The 19,850-nt window shown below is 50.4% G+C and overlaps 1 protein-coding gene across 6 annotated transcripts in view; it reads right to left on the reverse strand.

Annotated features, from left to right (window-relative positions):
- Nucleotides 1–19,850, reverse strand: part of SLC4A4 (solute carrier family 4 member 4) — a 149,688-nt gene that overhangs the window by 81,807 nt on the left and 48,031 nt on the right. For all 6 annotated transcript variants that reach the window (XM_071555325.1, XM_071555320.1, XM_071555321.1 and 3 more), the window contains 2 exons: nt 16,960–17,033; nt 4,031–4,210 (listed from right to left, as the gene is read on the reverse strand). In XM_071555325.1, the coding sequence (XP_071411426.1) occupies nt 4,031–4,210; nt 16,960–17,033 (254 nt within the window). The remainder of the gene's footprint in view (nt 1–4,030; nt 4,211–16,959; nt 17,034–19,850) is intronic.

A 19,850-nucleotide genomic window follows, 5' to 3' on the forward strand; every position in this document is an offset into this window, starting at 1 on the left:
GTGGGAGCTGCAGGGCTGTGGAGCAGGCAGGGCTGACCTGTCCTGGCATTCCCCATCTCTCCCATGGCAGGGTGGGAGCTGCAGGGCTGTGCCAGCAGGCAGGGCTGCCCTCCTGTCCTGGCATTCCCCACCTCTCCCATGGCAGGGTGGGAGCTGCAGGGCTGTGCCAGCAGGCAGGGCTGCCCTCCTGTCCTGGCATTCCCATGCCCTGTGCCATGGACACAGCCCGACGGGCCCGGCTGTGCACGTTTGCAAACGAAGCAGTAATTAGTTCTGCGTTAATTACCTCTGCAGCTGCATTGCATGGGACCTAACCATGCTCCCTGCAGCACTCCAAGGGCAGAAGAAGGCCCTGCTCAGCTGACCCACCACGCAGGACCAAGCCCTGAGCCTGCCATGCAGTTCCTGAAGACCAAAGCACCACAATCCCCTTATTTTATGGCAAAGTCTCCCTGACCACCTTCCCTATGTCAATACCAACACAAAATAAATGAAGCCCTTTGGTCCTCCTGCCTGGCACTTCTCAGCTACTGCTGTTGCTCTCATTGTGGTGAGCTAAAGGTAAAAGCTTTTGGAAAATCAGGGAAGAAACTGGATGGCTGAAAATCCAGTGACACAAATAGGAAGAGGACTCTTGGCACAGCCCTGCCTGCATTGCATCTGCTCTGCTAAGGAGGTTCAGTTATTTCCATCCTGTAGCTGTCTCCTGCTATTTATAGCTGCTGCCTTAATGAACTTTCAAGGTAGACACCAAGCCTGAGCCTTCCTAAATTGATGTTTAAATATCCTTGTTCAATTAATTCGATTCTGGCCTGACAACTTCCACTCCTCACTGGGAAGCACAGAATGGATGGGTGGGAAGGGACTGTAAAGATCATCCAGTTCCATTTCCCTGCCATGGTAGGGACACCTTCCACTATCCCAGGTTGCTCCAAGCCCCATCCAACCTGGCCTGGGACACTTCCAGGGATGGGATATCCACCACTTTTTGGGACATCTATCAACTGAGAGCAGGCCTCAAAAGGCACCTCAGTGAAATGACTCTGCTGCAAACGTGCAAAATGCTCCTCCCAACCCACATCTGAGGGATTAAGAGCAGTTTTTTACTAAAATCCTCAAGAACTGCTGCTGGTGGGTGGGAAAGGAATTCCCTGAGCCAACTGAAAACCTTTACAAACCTTTGATGGGATAACATATCATCCCTTCCCTCTCTCTTTCTGTATGGGTGTCCTCTTATCCCTCCTGTTTGGTATTCCAAAATTTAGAGTCTGCAGTTATATTTATCCACCTGGCAACATTTTGACTCCTGACAAAAATCAGGCTTTACTCTCAAGCACTGAGAGAATTCTATTCCTTGGCAGCAACAATTTGTCAGACACACAAGTGGTTTCAACAGTGTCAGTAAATCATCAGAGTGTTGCAGGCTCTGGATTTGGGCCAGGGGGCTGAGCCAAACTGACCTGGAGGAGAAGAAACCCCTTCCCAGGTAAAGCAGAGGTGCATTTCCTCATGGGAAGGTCTCTGTATGTCTGTAGTAGAGAATGAGGAAGAGGGAAATGGACTCAGAGAAATTTGTCTGCCTCCCTTGTAAGCAGCAGCAAACCACACCATCCTCTTTGTGCTGAGAGAGGCAGGATAAGCACTGCTAAAAGCTGTTTCCTCCTTGCTGGCCCAAAGTGGAAAGCAGGGCCAGGCTGGTTGAAGGAGGGGCTGGGATGTTTCACCTGGAAGGGGGATTTGTCATCTCTGCAGTGTCAGCAGTGCTGCCTGAGAACCAGGGTGTGAGTGCTCAGGTTCTGGGAGTGCAGAGACAGCCCCTGCAGGCCTGGAATGTCCTGAAAGGGCTCTGGAGGGAACATCACCTTCCTGCCTCCTCCCTGGTCTGTCACAACAGCCCTGTGGCATTTGGGAAGGAGGCATCTCTGCCAAGCAATAATTTCCTTCTGATCTCCAGATGGGAGAGGGGAAGGTTGTCTATAAACTCCTGAAGTTTGGCTTGTTTGGCTGAACTGACCACAGACTGCACCAATTCCCAAATACAGAAGCACAGCGTGACTGGTTTGGATCTGGGACAAAACCTTTCTAGGGAAGGTCTGCATTTCTGGACCTGTTTATTCTCTTCCCAGTACCCACAGACACGTTCCATCAGGTTTGGTTCTTCTGGGATGTGCAGCTTGACCTGGTGTGTCAAACCCTGAGCTGGAGCAGTTTTGGCCCAAGAGGCTGACAACTCATTTTCAGGTAAGATATTGTGGCCTTAGGGACAGATCAAGAAATCCAAGTACCAGCAACTTCACCAACAGCATTTTCACTCTGTCCTGCTCTGCCCTTACACATATTTCAGCTTCTGACAGGCCTCACTCCACTGACAGCTGCCCCAAATGTATGTGTAACATCATCCATTCCACCTTTCTCCCAAGTCACATAAAGTTGCTGCTCAGTATTTCCCAGCTCTTGGTTTCTAGGACTCTTCTCAAACTCAATTTGAGCCACCCACCCCTCAATCAAGGCCTGTTACAGTATGAAAATTAAAACCCCAGGGTTCTAAGTGGGATTTCCTGCCAGGATTGCCAGTACTGGGCACCTGGTAAGTGCTGACTGGAGAGAATTTGGCTTCTCTCAGGCACACAAGGGAATAAGGAAGAAAAGCTCCTGAGCAACAAAAAAAAGGGGTAGGAAACACACAATTCAGGTCAGCTCCAGAGACAAGAGTTTCAGAAGAGAAAAAGCCCCTGGGGGTATGAGGCAAGCTGTAATTCAAGACAGTAATGTGAACTAGCCCTCTCCTTTACAGAGCTCTGAACTAACTGAGCCAGCTGGTAAGGAGATCTGGCCAGCAGCGAGAAACAGCCAAAGGATCCGGATACGTGAGCTGGGCAACAACAGAGAGGGGGTCCCAGGGATGGGGGACCAACAGCATCCCATGGGATACCTGGAATACTGAGGGGGTGCTCTTTATGTGAGCCTGCTCCAAAAAGCTGCAGTGCAAAAAGGTCACAGTGGAAAAGGCTATGGGAACATTCCCAGATGGAGAGAGCTGGAAAGACTGGACACTTTTACAGCAGACATAAGTGCAGATGAGAACATACTAATGCACAGAAACAAGAGAGACAAAAAATACCATTAACTCCTCCTTAAATGACACAGAAACAAGGGTGGACAAAATGAAAGGCAGAACATGAAAAACTGATGGAAAAAATGGGTTTTCAACCACGGGCACAATTAGCCTGTGAAAACAAATCCCCTGGGATTTGACACACTCAGAAACCAAAAAGGAATCTCTACAGACCTGCTCACCTGCATGCCAAAGAACAACAGAGATGTAAATACAAAAATTAAACTTAAAATATTTGAGTTCTTGAAGACAGGTCATTATGGCTTCTGGTTTCTGAGTGCTGACAGGAAAACTTCCTTGAGACAACCAGGGGACCAGACTGAGGAAAGCAAATGGAATCTGGGACTTGCCTTCCCTTCCAAGTGCTGCTCTCTGAGGGCAGTACCAGAGCATCCAAACCACACCTCACCTGCCTATTAAAACTCAGATATTCCACCCCTACAGATACTCAAACATACATTCCATTCTTTTTGCCTGCACAGCTTTCAGCTGGTTCATTACTGATGGGAAATGAGTTATTAGCACCACAAGCCAGGGACACAGGAAGCCAAAACCACGGGGCACTGGAATGCCAGAGCCAGCACAGAAGCTGCAATGGATCTGCCCAGGCACCCACTCAGCTTCTGCCTTTGCCTGCTATCTCTTTACACACAGTGTCAAATTGCTTTTTTGAACAGTTGGCCTGTTCCTGGCTGGCCTTTGCTCAGGAGCCAACTCAGGTGATACAGAGGGATGAAATGTCTGCTCCAGCCTGTGTCTTTCCAAGCCACAGCAACCATTGCACAGCAACTGGCTAAGACTATCCCAACCCTGCAACGTGAGATGAGCCTTTTCACAGATCAAGTTTCCTCCTCCACGAGCAGATCCCTGGACAACAGACCATTGTAGTGAGTGACAAGTGAAGCCAGTACTTACTGAGTGGTTTAAGGATGCTGCTGCTTGTCTCATCGGCGTTTTCCACGTCTGATTTGTCCGAGTAGTTCTCTGAGATTTTCTCCTTTTCTTTCTTTTCCTTGTGCCCAGGTCTTCTTCTGTGGCGCCTCCTCCTCCTGTAGCTCTTGGGCACGTGGACCCCGATGTAAATGGTGTGGTGACCTGGGGGACACAAGCACAGAGGGGTTACCTTCAGCTCTGCCCACCTTGGGCATCGCTGGCCAGCGCAGTTTATGCTGCATTGCACACAATCACACACTGCTTTGGGTGGGAAGGGACCTTAAAGCCCACCCAGTGCCACCCCCTGCCACGGAGGGGACACCTCCCACCAGCCCAGGTTGCTCCAAGCCCCATCCAACCTGACCTTGGACACTTCCAGGGATGGGGCAGCCACAGCTGCTCTGGGCAGCCTGTGCCAGGGCCTGCCCACCCTCACAAGGAAGGATTTCTTCCTGATACCCAACCTAAATCTCCCCTCTTTCAGTTTGAACCATTACTCCTTGTCCTATCCCTGTTTCACTCTGATAGGCTGGCCTAGCATTAATTAGTCCTGGTTTTTTTGGCTCCAAATGTGAGCTTGGACCTCTGTAGCTTCCATTTGGAAAAGCATCTTTTGTACCTTCACTTCTGAGAGTCTAAGTCGGTGCAGACTCTGATAATTGTTGTCCCTGTGACTCATTTAAATGTAAAAACAAACCCCACAGAAGGCCATCATGCTCATTTGGTAACATTGACTGGCGTGTTCTTCAAACACATTCTACATTCATTTGCCCATTTGTTTTACCCAACACATCAGCTGGACTTAACAACCACCTCATGCCAACTGATTCAGCTTAACTGAAGAGCTTAGGCCAACAAAATCTACATCACTTGACTGTGCAGGCCAGTGCACAACAAGTGTCCAAGTACCATTAGGAACCTTTACACAGGTGCCAGTACAGAGGGACCATGTTCTAAGGACCATTAGGGTGCTGTTGTAACACAGCAGAGGAGGAAGGACCACTCACAGAGGTTCCTGTCAGCTCCTAAGTACTCAACACTCTCCAAAACAAAAATTAACTAATAAAAGAGCAAGTGCCAAATTTCATAAACCCCAAGGATGGCCTTCCCCTTGCTCTGAGACTCTCACTTCAAACCAAAGCACTTCAACCACCTTTGCCAATTGCTACGTTGATGATCTGGATAAAAATGTTTTATTTTCAGGGCTTTCTGCACTTCTGCCCCATCCAACCTGGTCTTGGACACTTCAGGGATGGGAGAAACAGAAGTGTGGTGCTGAGCAGGGTTCAAACTCCAGCAGCAGAACAGTGACAGGAGAACAGGGAATTGCAGTCTGGAATGCCAGCACTGCCATCTCCAAGGAATGGGATCACACCTGGGAGGGAACAGGCACAGCCAGGGAGGCGCCTGCAGCAGGACCTTTGGGGGGACACCTGAAGATCTGCTTTAGCTCTTGCGTGCCAAGGGAAACCCAGAAAGCTCTCCCAGCAACTGGGAACATCAGCTTTAACGTGGCAGATGGTCCCTGAACACCACCCAGGGCCAGAGAGGGGACATCCTATTGGAGCACAGGCAGGAGCGGGAGGGTGAGCCCGGACAGACAGGGCACGGCCCTTCCCCAGGGATTCTCACCCCCAGATTGTATCCAGAGGCCTGATGCAAAAGGTATTTGTATTAAACAACATCCTCCTTTGAATCACTTGAATTCTGTGGTCAGCTTGATAATAGAAACACATCAGAGTAAGCCTGGACTCTTAATACTTTAATATGCTGCCAACAGAACTGGACAATCTCTTTAATCTTCGGCCCACGTGTGCACAGTACAGACTCTGGTAACATGAAACTCAGCTGTATATACCCAGGCAAACATCTGCATTACTTTGCTGCTGTTCCCTGCTCTGGAGGCACAGACTTATTTCATGGTGCCCTCCCCGTCCGTCCCTGCCCCGTCCGAGCAAGACATTTTCCTTCAAGTGCTTGGCATCTGTTTATGTTGTTCCAAAGGCTGAGATAAACTCCTCGGCTGCCTTCCCAAAGCGCCTGGAAGGAAACAATTGACACGTCCTCTCAATGCACTGAGCTCCTGAGACATTTCCGACTCCCCGGGGGAACGCAGCCTTTCCCATGAGAACCACCGACCGCCCCAGGCAATGCCTGAGAACGGGATCCTGCGGCTTGTGGAGCTTGGGAAGCACAGAGAGGGGGGTCAAACTGCTCCTGGCAATGCAGGGCCTCAGTTCTGCCTTGTACACCCAGTGCTGATGCTCCTCAGAGGCTGCTCCGACCACCCTGTGGGACTCATGACCCTCTGAGTGCACCTCAGGAATTTCTGGAGCTGTTTTGAATCACAGAATTGATTGTTTTGGAACAGACCTCCGAGATCATCAAGTCCAACCCTTGGTCCAGCTCCAGTCCCTTTACCAGATCATGGCACTCAGTGCCACAGCCAAGCTCAGTTGAAAAACCTCCAGGGATGGTGTTCCACAACACTCCAACTCCACCTGCAGGTCCTGGAACTGGTTCTGTTCTGAGGGACCAGGGTGAGCTGGGGGTTCCTGGGACACCAGCTTAGCTAAACCCTTCCATGTTTGTGCCCAGGGAGAATCTCTACTGTGCACCAAGAGGCAGCCAAATCATTTCAGCTGATTATTAATCAAGCAAGAAGTAGTCACCATCAGGGAGGTTCTCCTGGAAAATTTCAGTTGAAACCACATCTTTTGCTTTATGGAGAGCTCCCAAAGAGCAGCAGTTCATGATTCAGTGCCCAGATTTGGAGTTTGGGCACAGCAAAATTCCTGACTCAGTTTTCCTGGTGAAAATCCACTAGTGTATCACCCCACTGAAGTGCTGTGAAATGCAGCATTCCCTCCCTCCCTCCCTGCCCACAGGAATATCTGCTCCTCATCACCCAGACCAAGGTTGGACAGGGCTTGGAACACCCTGGTCTAGAGGAAGATGTCCCTGCCCGTGGCAGAGGGTTGGAATTAAATTTAAGAGCCCTTCCAACCCTCACCATTCTGAAAGATTTTTTATGATCCTCTCAATTTTTAAGCACTACCTCTTTTAACAAAAAGGTGACAGTGAAATGGCTTTTGCTCAGCAAAACCAAAACTTGGTCACTTGGAGAAAGGAGCCAGAAGTTACAGGATCAAAGGATAAACTCTGCCTGCTGCACCTAAGAAGGAATCCCTTCCACATGACTGTGTTCCTGAGACTCAGAGCCTGGTCAGACCAGCCCACAATGACTCTCACACTGGCACCTTAGAAGGCAACAAGATCAAAATCTAACATTAAAAATGCATAAAGGACTGAAAATGAGCTGAGCATCAGCAGTTTTCACCCAGCCCTTGTCTCTCCTTTCAAGGCTCCTTTCCAGAGAACAAAGAGAGCACATTAAACCCACCCAGCCTGCGACAGGCTCATGGGGTTACAGCTGACATGGCCACACAGCCAAAACCTCCTCCACCAGCTCTGGCCACTCACACCTCCCACAGAGGCCACCCCCTTGTCCCCAGACTCCCAGAGAAGATGCTTTGGGCCACCTGAACCAAGGGCTTTGCTCAGGAGGAATCTGCACCAGCACAGCTCTGCAGCCACACCAGAGAGGGGCAGGGGACACAGCCCATCACTGCTTTGTCAGCAGAGGATGGCACAGCTTTGTGGCCAAGGTGTTGACACGTGGCCAAGCCTGCAGAGATGTGGCACCAGCCAGGACACTGCCAGGATTCCAGCCAGGCTGCTTTTCCAACCCAGGGATGGAGGCAGAAGGTGCTTCTCATTTAGTGTGAGAGTCAAAGGAAATTACTGATATAAAAAGCTGATGGACCAGAAGGACAAATAAATCAGAGGGATGATCCATTTTAAAGGGGAGATACTAAAAGTAGCACTAAGGAAGTCCCAAACTAAGCCCTGCTTAGTTCCAAATCAGCTCAAGAAATAAGAACAAAAGGCTACAGCGTCACGTGCCGGGTGCCCTCAGCTCTACCTGGCTTTAATTAAAGGGAATTACAGGTGCCGGGGCAGCAGAGGAGCAGATGCAGGACCTGCATCCCAACCAGCTCCACCTTCCAGGACACCAAGTCACTCTGCACTCCTGGGAGGGGACACACAGCCCGTGGGACACCCACACTGTCTGCACCAGCTGCATCACAAAAGAGGAATGTGAGGATTTTCCCAGCACTGCTTAACAGCCCAGTGCTGTTCCCATTAATGCACACGGACACTGAACTCCAGGGAAACCAAGCCAGAGCCAGCTCTCCAGAGAGGCTGCCCAGGCTCACCCACTGGCCCCCAGAGAGGCTGCCCAGGCTCACCCACTGGCCCCCAGAGAGGCTGCCCAGGCTCACCCACTGGCCCCCAGAGAGGCTGCCCAGGCTCACCCACTGGTCCCCACAGAGGCCGCCCAGGCTCACCCACTGGTCCCCAGAGAGGCTGCCCAGGCTCACCCACTGGCCCCCAGAGAGGCTGCCCAGGCTCACCCACTGGTCCCCACAGAGGCCGCCCAGGCTCACCCACTGGTCCCCAGAGAGGCTGCCCAGGCTCACCCACTGGTCCCCAGAGAGGCTGCCCAGGCTCACCCACTGGTCCCCAGAGAGGCTGCCCAGGCTCACCCACTGGTCCCCACAGAGGCTGCCCAGGCTCACCCACTGGACCCCAGAGAGGCTGCCCAGGCTCACCCACTGGTCCCCACAGAGGCTGCCCAGGCTCACCCACTGGTCCCCAGAGAGGCTGCCCAGGCTCACCCACTGGACCCCAGAGAGGCTGCCCAGGCTCACCCACTGGTCCCCAGAGAGGCTGCCCAGGCTCACCCACTGGTCCCCACAGAGGCTGCCCAGGCTCACCCACTGGTCCCCAGAGAGGCTGCCCAGGCTCACCCACTGGTCCCCACAGGATTCTGACAACACTGATATTCAGGTGACCAGTTTTCCAGGCAAGTAAAAGCCCATCAATCAGGGAAACAGCAGAAGGATTCGCTGAGCACTTTGTGCCAATCTGAACACACCAGCTGGAGATACATCAGATCCAAATCCCTTCCTCTGTGAACAACAAACCGATTCTTCCGTGGTGAGACAGTTTGCCAGAGAAAGGGGTCAGTGGGAATCCATCAGCCCATGGAAACAGCCACCATAAGGCTGAGGAGGGGGCTCCCAGCCTGCTAAAGGTCATCAGGAGAGAAGTGTTCCCTGAGAGAGAGAGGCAGCAAAGGGCAAAATATAAAAGAGACTTCAGGAGAGACAATCCTGAGCTACTGTGCCATGGACAAAGGAGAGAAGAAGGGACAAGATTAAAAACAAGGGACTCTTTCCAAGTCTGCCAGCTCTGACAGAAGAATCCCAAATTCATGGCTAAGATTCAAGAGAAGACCCAGCATCAGCAATGAAGATGCAGTTACTTCATCAGAGAGGGCACTTGTCCAAAGATCATTTTATGTATTTGCATTACTGCACTTCACTTCCTAATGTGCAGTCCTTGACTGAAATCCCTACAAGGGGCAAGGAATGAGCTGTGCAGGGGAAGACAATACAGGAGTTGAAGACTTTTTTTTTTCTTCTTTTGTTAACATCAGACTTCTAGAACTTCATCTTCAGAAGGTCAGGTCATGTAAAGTCACCTTTAAAGGTTCCCATGTAACACCACCATGGGAAGCCTTCACAGCCACCTGCCTAAAGCTTGAGCTCCTCTGTTCCCAACAGCTGATGGATGACCCAGACTGGACCTGTAGGATTCCTGGCAAGACCCAGAGGCCACTCCAGCAAAGCATGTGCAAAAGGGAGTTAGACCTGAGCAGCAGGATGGCTCCAAAAGACAGAGCTCACGTAAAGTCAAGTCAAGAATACCTAAACTGGAAAATAAAACAAAAATAAACCAAAATGAAGTCTTCAATTGACTTCCTGCAGATCCTACAAACTCTGCTTGTGCAGATGAAGCAAAGCCAGCCCTGAGTGTGGCAGTGAGTTAAGGGGACACTATTCAGACAGAACACTGAGCATGTGGTGGGGGTATTCTCCCTGAGCTTTACGTAAGCCCTTGAGAAACTCTTACCCACAACCCCCTAAGCTGCTTTTCTTTCTCTCTTCTTTGGAGCTGTGAGAGGTTACAAAAGCCACCAAACCTGTCCTGCTGTGATCTGATCTAATCTGGCCAAGACTACCTGGCTTCCATGGAAAGGCAAGGAAGACTCTGAAAACAGGGCTTGGGGGAACAGGGCAGAGGAGGGGAGCTGTGCTGGACTGTTGGATTTAGCTCTCCAGAAGCATCTTTGGATTTCCTGGCATCCTTTAAAATGATGTCCCCTTCCTAAATGCTCCAAATGACCACCCAAAATAACCAATCTTGGCTGAAAATCTTGGCCTCTTCTTCCATATTTCCATCTCATTAATTACCAAGGCTGAGTAAATGAGTACCAAGTTGTACTTGGCACTATGAGATTCACAGATGCAGGTAGGACTTCAGACCCTCCCTGAAGAGAAGAAAGAGCTGTGGTTGATGACTAAGGCATCCAAACACTGCCTCCATTCCCTGGGAAAAAGCTCAAAGCAGCCCCCTGCAAGCAGACCTCCATTCCAAGGCTGCAGTGATGATTCCACATGTTTCATGGGAGGCAGCTGGAGCTCCCAGAGGGCCACGCTGGTGCCAGCAGGACACCATGAAGGAATGCCAACACAAAGGCTCCCAACACCTCTCCAGCAGCACATGCTTCCTTCAGGAAGTGTCTGAGGTCCCTTTGTCCCCTCTCAGCCTCAGCATTGTGCAACCAGACTAGGGACATCACCTGAAGGAAAGGAAGGGACAGAGCTCCAGGAAGGCTGGGATGATGCCTGAACCAGCCCAGAGGCTACAGCCCTGGCACCAGTTTCCAGGATAAACTCAGCTCCAGCAGTTCTGCTAAGAGAAGGAAGGACACACTCCTGTGTCACCCAGCCCCACCTCAGGCAACACAACTGGGCCTCCCCAACACTTTTTCATTTTAAATGTCCCAGAAAAATCCAGGCAGGGTCATCAGCACATCTGGGGCTCACAACTGACAAGTGAGCTTGTCAATCCCCATGGGAACTGTGTGCCCAGTGTTACTGTACCTTAAAGAGGTGCTGTTGGGCAGAGGGAGGTGGGAGCAGGCAGTCCAACAAGCCTGCATTGAATCCTGACTGCAGGGAGAGCAGTTGCTCCCATCCCAGGCTGAAGGTGCCTCCTGAGACCCTCACCAAAATCAGTTTCACCACCAGGTCAGAGAGCTGATGACTGGCTCTAAATGCTTGGACTTGACCATCTCTAAAGGTCTTTTCCAGCTTAAATGATTCTGTGATTCTAAACCCATCAGAGCTGGAAAAAAGCCAGTCACTGTCAGAATGGTACGGAAAGACCTTCCTTCACCTCCCACTGGTAAGTGTTGGCACAGGACTTACCATCACAGAAAGGAAACCACCACCTCTCCTTCACCGTGGGCCAAGCACAGCTGCTGTTGGCTGTGCTGCTCCTCTCCATCCCTCCTGCCTGCACAGCCTTGTGTAAAGTCAGTTTGTCACCCCCCGAGCTGGGATTGCAGCTCTTCTCACCCAGGAGGTGGGAATCAACACCTCCTCATCCCAACCTGGCAGCCTCAGAGCTGGTGCTGATTCCTGACAGCACAGGACAGACACTGGCAGTGACCAGAACAGTGTCCCATGCAATGGCCTGCTGGACACTGCCAGGAGCAAGCAGCCCCCTGCAAAGTGTCACAGAGAACTGAAGCTGGAGAGAAAATAACCTGAAAATCTGAAATCTTTCATCCCGACGCTTCGAAGCTGGGAAGGTCCAAACCACCATCCTGTTTTCATCAGCTGTGAGAGGAGCAGCATTCCCAACCTGAGCCTGGCATTCTCAAGTTCACACAATTCCAGAATGCTTTGGGTTGGAAAGGACCTTAAAGCTCATCCAGTCCCACTCCCTGCCACAGGTAGGGACACCTCCCACTGTCCCAGGTTGCTCCAAGCCCCATCCAACCTGGCCTTGGACACTTCCAGAGATGGGGCAGCCACAGCTGCTGTGGGCACCCTGTGCCAGGGCCTGCCCTCCCTCCCAAGGACGTTGTGGCAGCTCCTGCATGGACAGAGTGCAAAAGGCAGTGCCTGCATCCTCTGAGTTTGGCTTTCATGGGAGCAAAGCCTGACTCAGCCCTACCAAAGCAAAATACAGCCTGGTTTGTCTCTGCACATACACTCAAGGTGCCAAAGAAAGTTAATGAAGCACATTCTGTGAGCAGATTTTACCTGATTCATTTTTTAATCACATGTATTTTAGGAGCAATTAAAAACTCTGATCTGAAACAGGTTGTTTCTGAAAATGGAAGAGGTCTGCATGCAGTCACAACAGATCAGAGGGTGGGGATGGGAGGAGAAAAAGAAACCAAAGTGATTGGGTAAATACAGCTCATTTGTCCTACTGTCTGCCTGCTGTTAATAAAGGTAAAGATGCTCACAGTTATCTTTGCCCTTTTAACCTCTCTCCTCATTGATCCAACCATCAAGGACTAATCTTGGGCTTATGGCATCACACAGCAAAGTGCAATGACACAACCAGGTCGAGAATAGAAAGCAAGGAGGAGGAAAGAGCTAAAATGGAACAAGTAGTTATGGAATGTTGTTATAAAACCCATGGTTCAGCCTCTCTCCAGAGTTAACAGCACAACAGTAAATCCCACAATGATAACAGGATCCAGGAAAAGTTTCCACTAGCAGCATATTTTCCAGAAGTCACTCCTACAACAGTGGTGTCTTAGAGATGCTATCAAACCTTTTACTTTGCTTATAATTTGGAAGGAAGGACTGGTGTGCTGTTTCCTCCACGTGGAGCCAGAGTGCTCCTCAGGCTTTGCAGCAGTGGAGTTGTCAGACTTGAAGCCCAGCATCCTCCAGCCCACCACGGAGCCAGGGTGGCAGCGAGCCCGGGGGAAGTTACACTCAGGGAGCCAAGAATACCTTATCTCAGAGGATAAGGTGGAGCTTTACTTTTCCCCTCTTGCAAAATCAGTGATTGGGTAACGTGCTGATGTCACACACAGCAGCACTCCTGGCAGTGGCATTACAGCAGCACTGTTACCTTCAAGGAAAGGAACAGGCAGTGCTCTGATGAATGGGAAGGCTCCTCTCACATGGCTCAGGGCAGTGCCTCTCCCTGATTCCCCCAGGGAAGTTCACTTGCACTTGCTTTCCTTCTCCTTGTCTCACCAGGTCACATTTCTGGGCACTGCCAGCAAAGCAGCTCCTCCTACCCACCATGTACTGAACCCACCACCGGGCCCTGCGGCCGATGCAGGCAGTGGGGAGGGGCTGGAAGGGGCAACTTTCTCATGTCAACAGAGACACATTCCAGTGCAGGACCAGGCTGAGGTGCTGTCTGGGAGAGGATAGGCATTAAAGCCCCTGGGGATGTACTTAGAATCACAGAATCATAGAATGGATTGGGTTGGAAAAGACCTCCGAGATCAAGTCCAACCCTTGATCCAACCCCACTGTGATCACCAGCCCAGGGCACGGAGTGTGATCACAGTAGGGTTGGATCAAGACATGGTGGATTCTCACTCAGTGCCACATCCATAGAGTCATAGAATCATAGAATGGATTGGGTTGGAAAAGACCTCTGAGATCATCGAGTCCAACCCTTGATCCAACCCCACTCCGTGCCCTGGGCTGGTGATCACAGTGGGGTTGGATCAAGACGTGGTGGATTCTCACTCAGTGCCACATCCATAGAATGGATTGGGTTGGAAAAGACCTCTGAGATCATCGAGTCCAACCCTTGATCCAACCCCACTCCGTGCCCTGGGCTGGTGATCACAGTAGGGTTGGATCAAGATATGGTGGATTCTCACTCAGTGCCACATCCATAGAGTCAGAGAATCATAGAATGGATTGAGTTGGAAAAGACCTCTGAGATCATCGAGTCCAACCCTTGATCCAACCCCACTCCGTGCCCTGGGCTGGTGATCACAGTGGGGTTGGATCAAGACATGGTGGATTCTCACTCAGTGTCACATCCATAGAGTCACAGAATGATGGAATCACTTGGGTTGGAAGAGACCTCTGAGATCATCAAGTCCAACCCTTGGTCCAACTCCAGTTTTACCAGATCATGGCACTCAGTGCCACGGCCAAGCTCAGGTTAAAAACCTCCAGGGATGGGGAATCCACCCCCTCTCTGGGCAGGTGACTTCTGACTTCTGTCAGGTGTGCACTGTTTCTGTTAATGTGTCCTTTACTCCAAGGGCATGACCCACAATTGTCCCACACTGAAAATGTCTCAACACCCTCCTGACCAGAAATGCCTGTTTTCCCCACTCCTTAAAAAGCCAAGTCCTTCTCTCCCCCACACTGTTACATAATCAAATCAGTGGGTGATGTGGTCATTTCAGCGTTTCTAGCTCCCTCCCACAGACACAACCCAAGATATCACTGACCAAGCAAAGCCTGTTCCTCCCTTCTCCCAGCGAAGGTGACAAAGAGGGACACCCGAAGTGACAGCCTCATAATTCTGCATTCACCTGTCTGAAATCAAACCAACTCATGAGCTGCAAAAGCACCCTGGTTTCAAGGCACATTATAATGCTTTGCTGTAAAGTTTTCCTATTCTCTCCTGCAGGCAGGGAATCCCCAAGTTCAACTGCTCTATCCCTACACCATCAGCTCTCTTCTGATAAAGGTTACAACTCCCCTCTCCCTTGCAGAGGGTAAAGAAAAGCATCAAGTTTAGTCAAATTATGTGAATGAAGAGCCTTCCTAAGAAAACTGATCAATATTGAGAGCAAAGGAACATACTTGGGAGAGGAAAGGAAAGAAGAGGCAAGAGAGGCAAACAACTTCAGCATATGTATGTTGCTTCCTCAGCAAAGTGGGCTAAAAATATAAACTATCAGAAAAGTAACACACACCTGGAGGTAACAATTCCCCTCCTTCTACAGAGGATGCAGCCCCTGAAAGGCTTTTAGAACAGTAAGTTGAAACCACAGCACCAAAGTGGGGAAGTAACGGAGGGCACTTTGGAGCTCAGGGCTCCAGGTCTCCAGAGAGATTCTCTGCTCCTTGGAAACACCCCCTGGAAGTGCAGGAATCTAGCAGGGACTTAAAGCATCTGCACCAAGTGTCAGCCAAAGGTCTGTACTCTGACGTTTTAGCCCTTAAACTGCCAGAGGGCAGGGTTAGATTAGATATTAGGAAGAAATCCTTGGCTGTGAGGGTGGGAAGGTCCTGGCACTGGGTGGGCAGAGAAGCTGTGGCTGCCCCATCCCTGGAAGTGTCCAAGGCCAGGTTGGACAGGGCTTGGAGCAACCTGGGCTGGTGGAAGGTGTCCCTGCCCATGGCAGGGAGTGGGAACCAGATGATCTTTAAGGTCCCTTGCAAGCCAGAGCTCTCAGAGCTCACAGTTCATTGCAGGGAACTAGCTGGCTACACACTCCGAGGCTCCCCGGAGGCTCAGCCAAGCAGCTCCAGCTCCAGAGGCCTGTCATGGGCAATTAGAAACACTTGTTTCAGCTCCTCTCCTCCTTCCCCCAGTGACACGAGCTGCAGCTGCTCTGCTAGCCCAGCTAAACCAAAGGATATGCCCATTGGAACAGGGGATATAAACACAGCACTGCTGCATTAACCACAAGCTTTTCACAGCCCCTGCAGACAGTCAAAAGGACCTTCCCACACTCCCTGTCACCAACAACCACTTGTGTCATATTCCTGGAGCATCACACGTGGGCAATACACACCACAACAGCATGTGGCAACATTTAAGACAATAAAAGATGACAAATATCCTCCCTCTCTCTCCCCTCTCAAGTGCTTCTGCCGTGCCAAAGTGTCAATTATTCCAGCAGCAAAAGGCTAATCCAAACCCGACCCGCAGACAGCAAATGGGCTCATTAAACCCAACGTGATGATTAACAGCGCCTGAGCACGGATTACTCTGTCCCAGAGAGCAGGAAAACACAGGCTGGTTCGTGGAAAGGACTGCCTTGGTTTGCTGCAAGGCTTCTAACTCCTCTTTTTGGAGGTTATTTTCTCTCCTCCAGCTGGCTCCTTTCCTGTCCATTACCGGTGACAATGACAAGGCTGTAACCCTACACCTTTCAAAGCAATTTCAACTGAAAAGCCACCGGCATTTGCTTGCAAATAAAGAAATTAGAATAAAATTCTATCTTCAGGTCAGGACAGGACGGTACTGCGAGGTGGAATCCTTCCCTTTCTACTGGAGTCCTGCCCTATCCTGCCCCCTTCCTTCTCCCCTGCTACTTTATCAAGGCAAGGCCAACTGATACTCAGAAAACAAGAAAAAGAGAAGCTGCTGCAAATAATTCACTCCTGTCAGCCTCACAATTTTCCAGGAACAACCTTAAAGTAAACTCCTTTACATTCCTTTTACCTTTGAGATTTCACAACATTTTTGGTTACAGAGAAAACAAAAACACTTGCAAAGGAGTCTACTCTTGCCCTAAAAAGTGAGAAAACTGCTGCTAGAAAGTTCTTCCTCCTCTTTATGCCTCCCAAGCTCAGAGGGTAACCAGGCAAACATCCACATGCTGCTTCACAGCCATCCAACACTCAGTACAAATTCTGCTGGGTTTTTCACTTGACTTCTCCACCTGCCTCTGTATTCCTGCACTCCCGAGGGCAGAAGTGATAGGCAAGTGTTGCTAAAACTCTATTTCCAGAGGAAAGCAAAGCCAACAGCTCAGGTGTTTCACAGCCACCATGCAGGGCACAGCAAACAGACTTTGTGCCAGCACTCATGACAACATCTGCTCCTGAACTGGAACAGACGATTTCTTTAAAATGCCAGTTCCACCCCAACCAACCTTCCTGGTGTTTCACTCCCTTTTAGGATTCCCTGCCCAACCTACATACAAACACCAAAGCAAAGACACCCTCCCTCCCCAGCAGTCAGTCTCTTACCTTCCACTTCTTCTTCATCACATACATGCTTAAGGAAGGAAGCCCCTCTATCCAGTACTGCCTCGTCCTCCATCCTATAGTAATAGAAAAGAAAAAAGGAATGCTCAGACTTCTCCTGGAGGGAGCTGTTGGAACCAGCCCAGGTCCTGGGCAGGTTAACTTGCAAGCTGTTGTTCATGTTCCTGTGGGCACTCCTGTCCTCCTTCCAGTGCCTGCAGTTGCTTCATGGAGCTCCGTTCACACGGCGTGTGCTCCCAGCTGGCCTCACGCAGCTCCAGCTCTGCCCTTGAGAGGACATCAGTGGTGAGAGGGGTGAGCAAGGTAATCCCAGACACACAAGTCTTTGGGGCTCTTTCTTGTGTTGGGGTTTTTTTCCCTTTTTGCTGAAAAGCACAGACACGCAGGCAGGCTGGGGGCTGTCTGTGCCCCAGCCAAGAGTTTGTGGAATTCCAGCTTCCCTGTCCAGCTCTCCTGGGAGGCAGCACAGCACAGCACAGCACAGCCCCCACGGACACAGGTTCCACTGCACAGCCAGCCCCTTAATACCAGCACAGCACACTTGTCTGCTGGGAGCCCAGCTTTGTGTCACATGCTGGCCTTACAGAGATCTGACATAGGAGGATTATCCCCAGCCCGAGCCACGGTAAGTCAGACCATCACAGCAGTCATTATGTGTGTCACCCATTCATTCATCCATTTGGGGAAGGGTTTCACCAGGTGCCCTCCCCTCCCCTTTTCCCTCCACCTCTGATCTGTTTCTGTGGACCACAGAGACTCCTAATTCCATGCCTGGGCCACTGCTGTGCTCCTGTGGTGCTGCCCAGAACTGTTTCCCTGGCAAAATCAGACCCTGCCTGCTTTCCAAGGGTACATCTGCAAATCCACTCTTGACAAGCAAATACAAAAATGATAAAATAATAATAATAAAAAATGAAGCTGTGTTAAATAATCTCCTTAGAGGCTAAGCACACATTTGCTGCTCACTGCTGGGCAGTTGCTGGGAGAGCTCTCTATTCAAATACCACTGGGACCAAGCTGGTAACCTGTTTTCCTACCAAAACCCAGGCACAAAACACCTTTTTCTTATATTCCCTTGGTGGAATAGAGACAAAAATGGTCCAGAAAGAGACAAGGCCTTCAAAACTTCTTCCCATCCATAGTTTTTCCATGGAAGAGTCTCTATGAGCAGTGGCAGCAAACAGTTAATTGTACAAATATTTTAAGGGAATATTCCAGTTCAGGAATGTAAAATCTGAATGGCTGAATACCAAGAAATCAGAATGTCTTAGGGTGTCTGACTTGCAGGCCAACAACTACCTGAACAGAAAGTAAAAATCCAAATACAACAAATGAAACTCACAAAAAGAAGGAGCAGAGTCCCACTCCATGAGCAGTAGCTCAGCAGCCACTCTGCCAAGCTTTGCTCCATCACAAGCACCTTTACTAACCCACCACTGGCCTCATCTTGGGCTCTGAGTTCACAGCTGAACTCCCAAAAACGAGACTCAAATACGTCACAGATAAAAAAAACAATGAAGAAAAATAGGTCAGATCCAAACCCACTACCAAAGCCTACAGAAAGACACATTTTTCATTTGGATTATTGGATGGCAGTGAATAATAAAGCACCAAAGTACCCCAAACATATGAGAGGATCAGCCCCCAAGTTTAGGCCCAGCCCTTCAAGGGCTGTTTCTTCCCCAGTCCCAGGAGCCAGAGGGTTTGAAGCAGACATTTCCCTGAGCTCAGAAAGGTGCTGTTCCCCAAGGAGCTGCTGCCAGGTGTGGAGGGCTGGGATGTGCTCCCTGCCAGCACAGCAGGCCAAGCCAGCACTCAGGCACACACCAGGCTCCCTGCAAGGCTCCAGCCCTCCACTCAATTATCCAAGACTATTTATTTATGCATCTTTTCTCAGGCAACAAAAGGGCACAGATTCCAGGAAGACTCTTGCTTGTTTGCAACAGTTGGGAAGGCACAACCCACTATTTTTATTTGATTATTTTTTCCCACAAAGCAGCACAGTAGCTCCTTGCTATAAACACACCTGGAAACATCTGGAACAGATGGGACTGGATTTCCAGAGCAAACACAAACCACAGGTGCTTTATTCCCATGTGAAGTCTGTTCTCAGCCTGGGATTCACCTCTGTTCCCTCAGCATGGGCACGTGTGCAGGTGTGTAACACACCTGTGTGTCCCACAGCCCTCCCAAACACCCCGTCCCAAGGCCAGTTCCTTTGTCAGTGGCAGCACCAGCCCTGGCACAGGGCAACTGAGAAGCTACAGTCTGGTACAGGGGGAAAAGGGAAAGGAAGGGAGCAATTTCCACTGCCTGTGAGGGATATGGTGCTGAGAGCTCACTGGTGCCACCCCCCTGGTGAAATGCCTGCTGAACCTGCCCACAACTGCAGAGCATCCTCCCAGTGTCACCTCGCCGGGCACGGAGCATGCCCAGCACCGGGAATGGCCCCCACACTCCCAGGAACAGCACCTGGAATGGGTTTATCCCATTTAACAGCCACACTTCCCAACCCCAGAGGGCTGGGAAACTGCTCAGGACACACTGCAAGGCTGGAGCTTTCCCCCAAACACGCATCCAAAGGAGCTGGGGGTTTTAAAGGGCCAGGAATAGAGCTTGGGTTGCCTTGGCACAGCCCTGACTCTGATCCGCAGGTTAGGGATTAGACTCCAAGCACCACCTTCCTTGACTTGGTCTTTTCTGCCCTTCTCAGATTACCACAGGGTTTCTGCAGGCCAAAATACAGCTAGAAAACATCCTTTACCAGTTTGCACAAGGAAACTATTTCAGCCTCCCTGGAATTTTTCAAATACCACATGGGAGTTGCAAAATAAAAAAAAAAAGTCACATGCAAAACCAATAAAATCTAAAGT

The sequence above is a fragment of the Pithys albifrons genome, chromosome 5 (assembly GCF_047495875.1).
Source record: "Pithys albifrons albifrons isolate INPA30051 chromosome 5, PitAlb_v1, whole genome shotgun sequence".
In the NCBI taxonomy this organism is placed as follows: domain Eukaryota; kingdom Metazoa; phylum Chordata; class Aves; order Passeriformes; family Thamnophilidae; genus Pithys; species Pithys albifrons.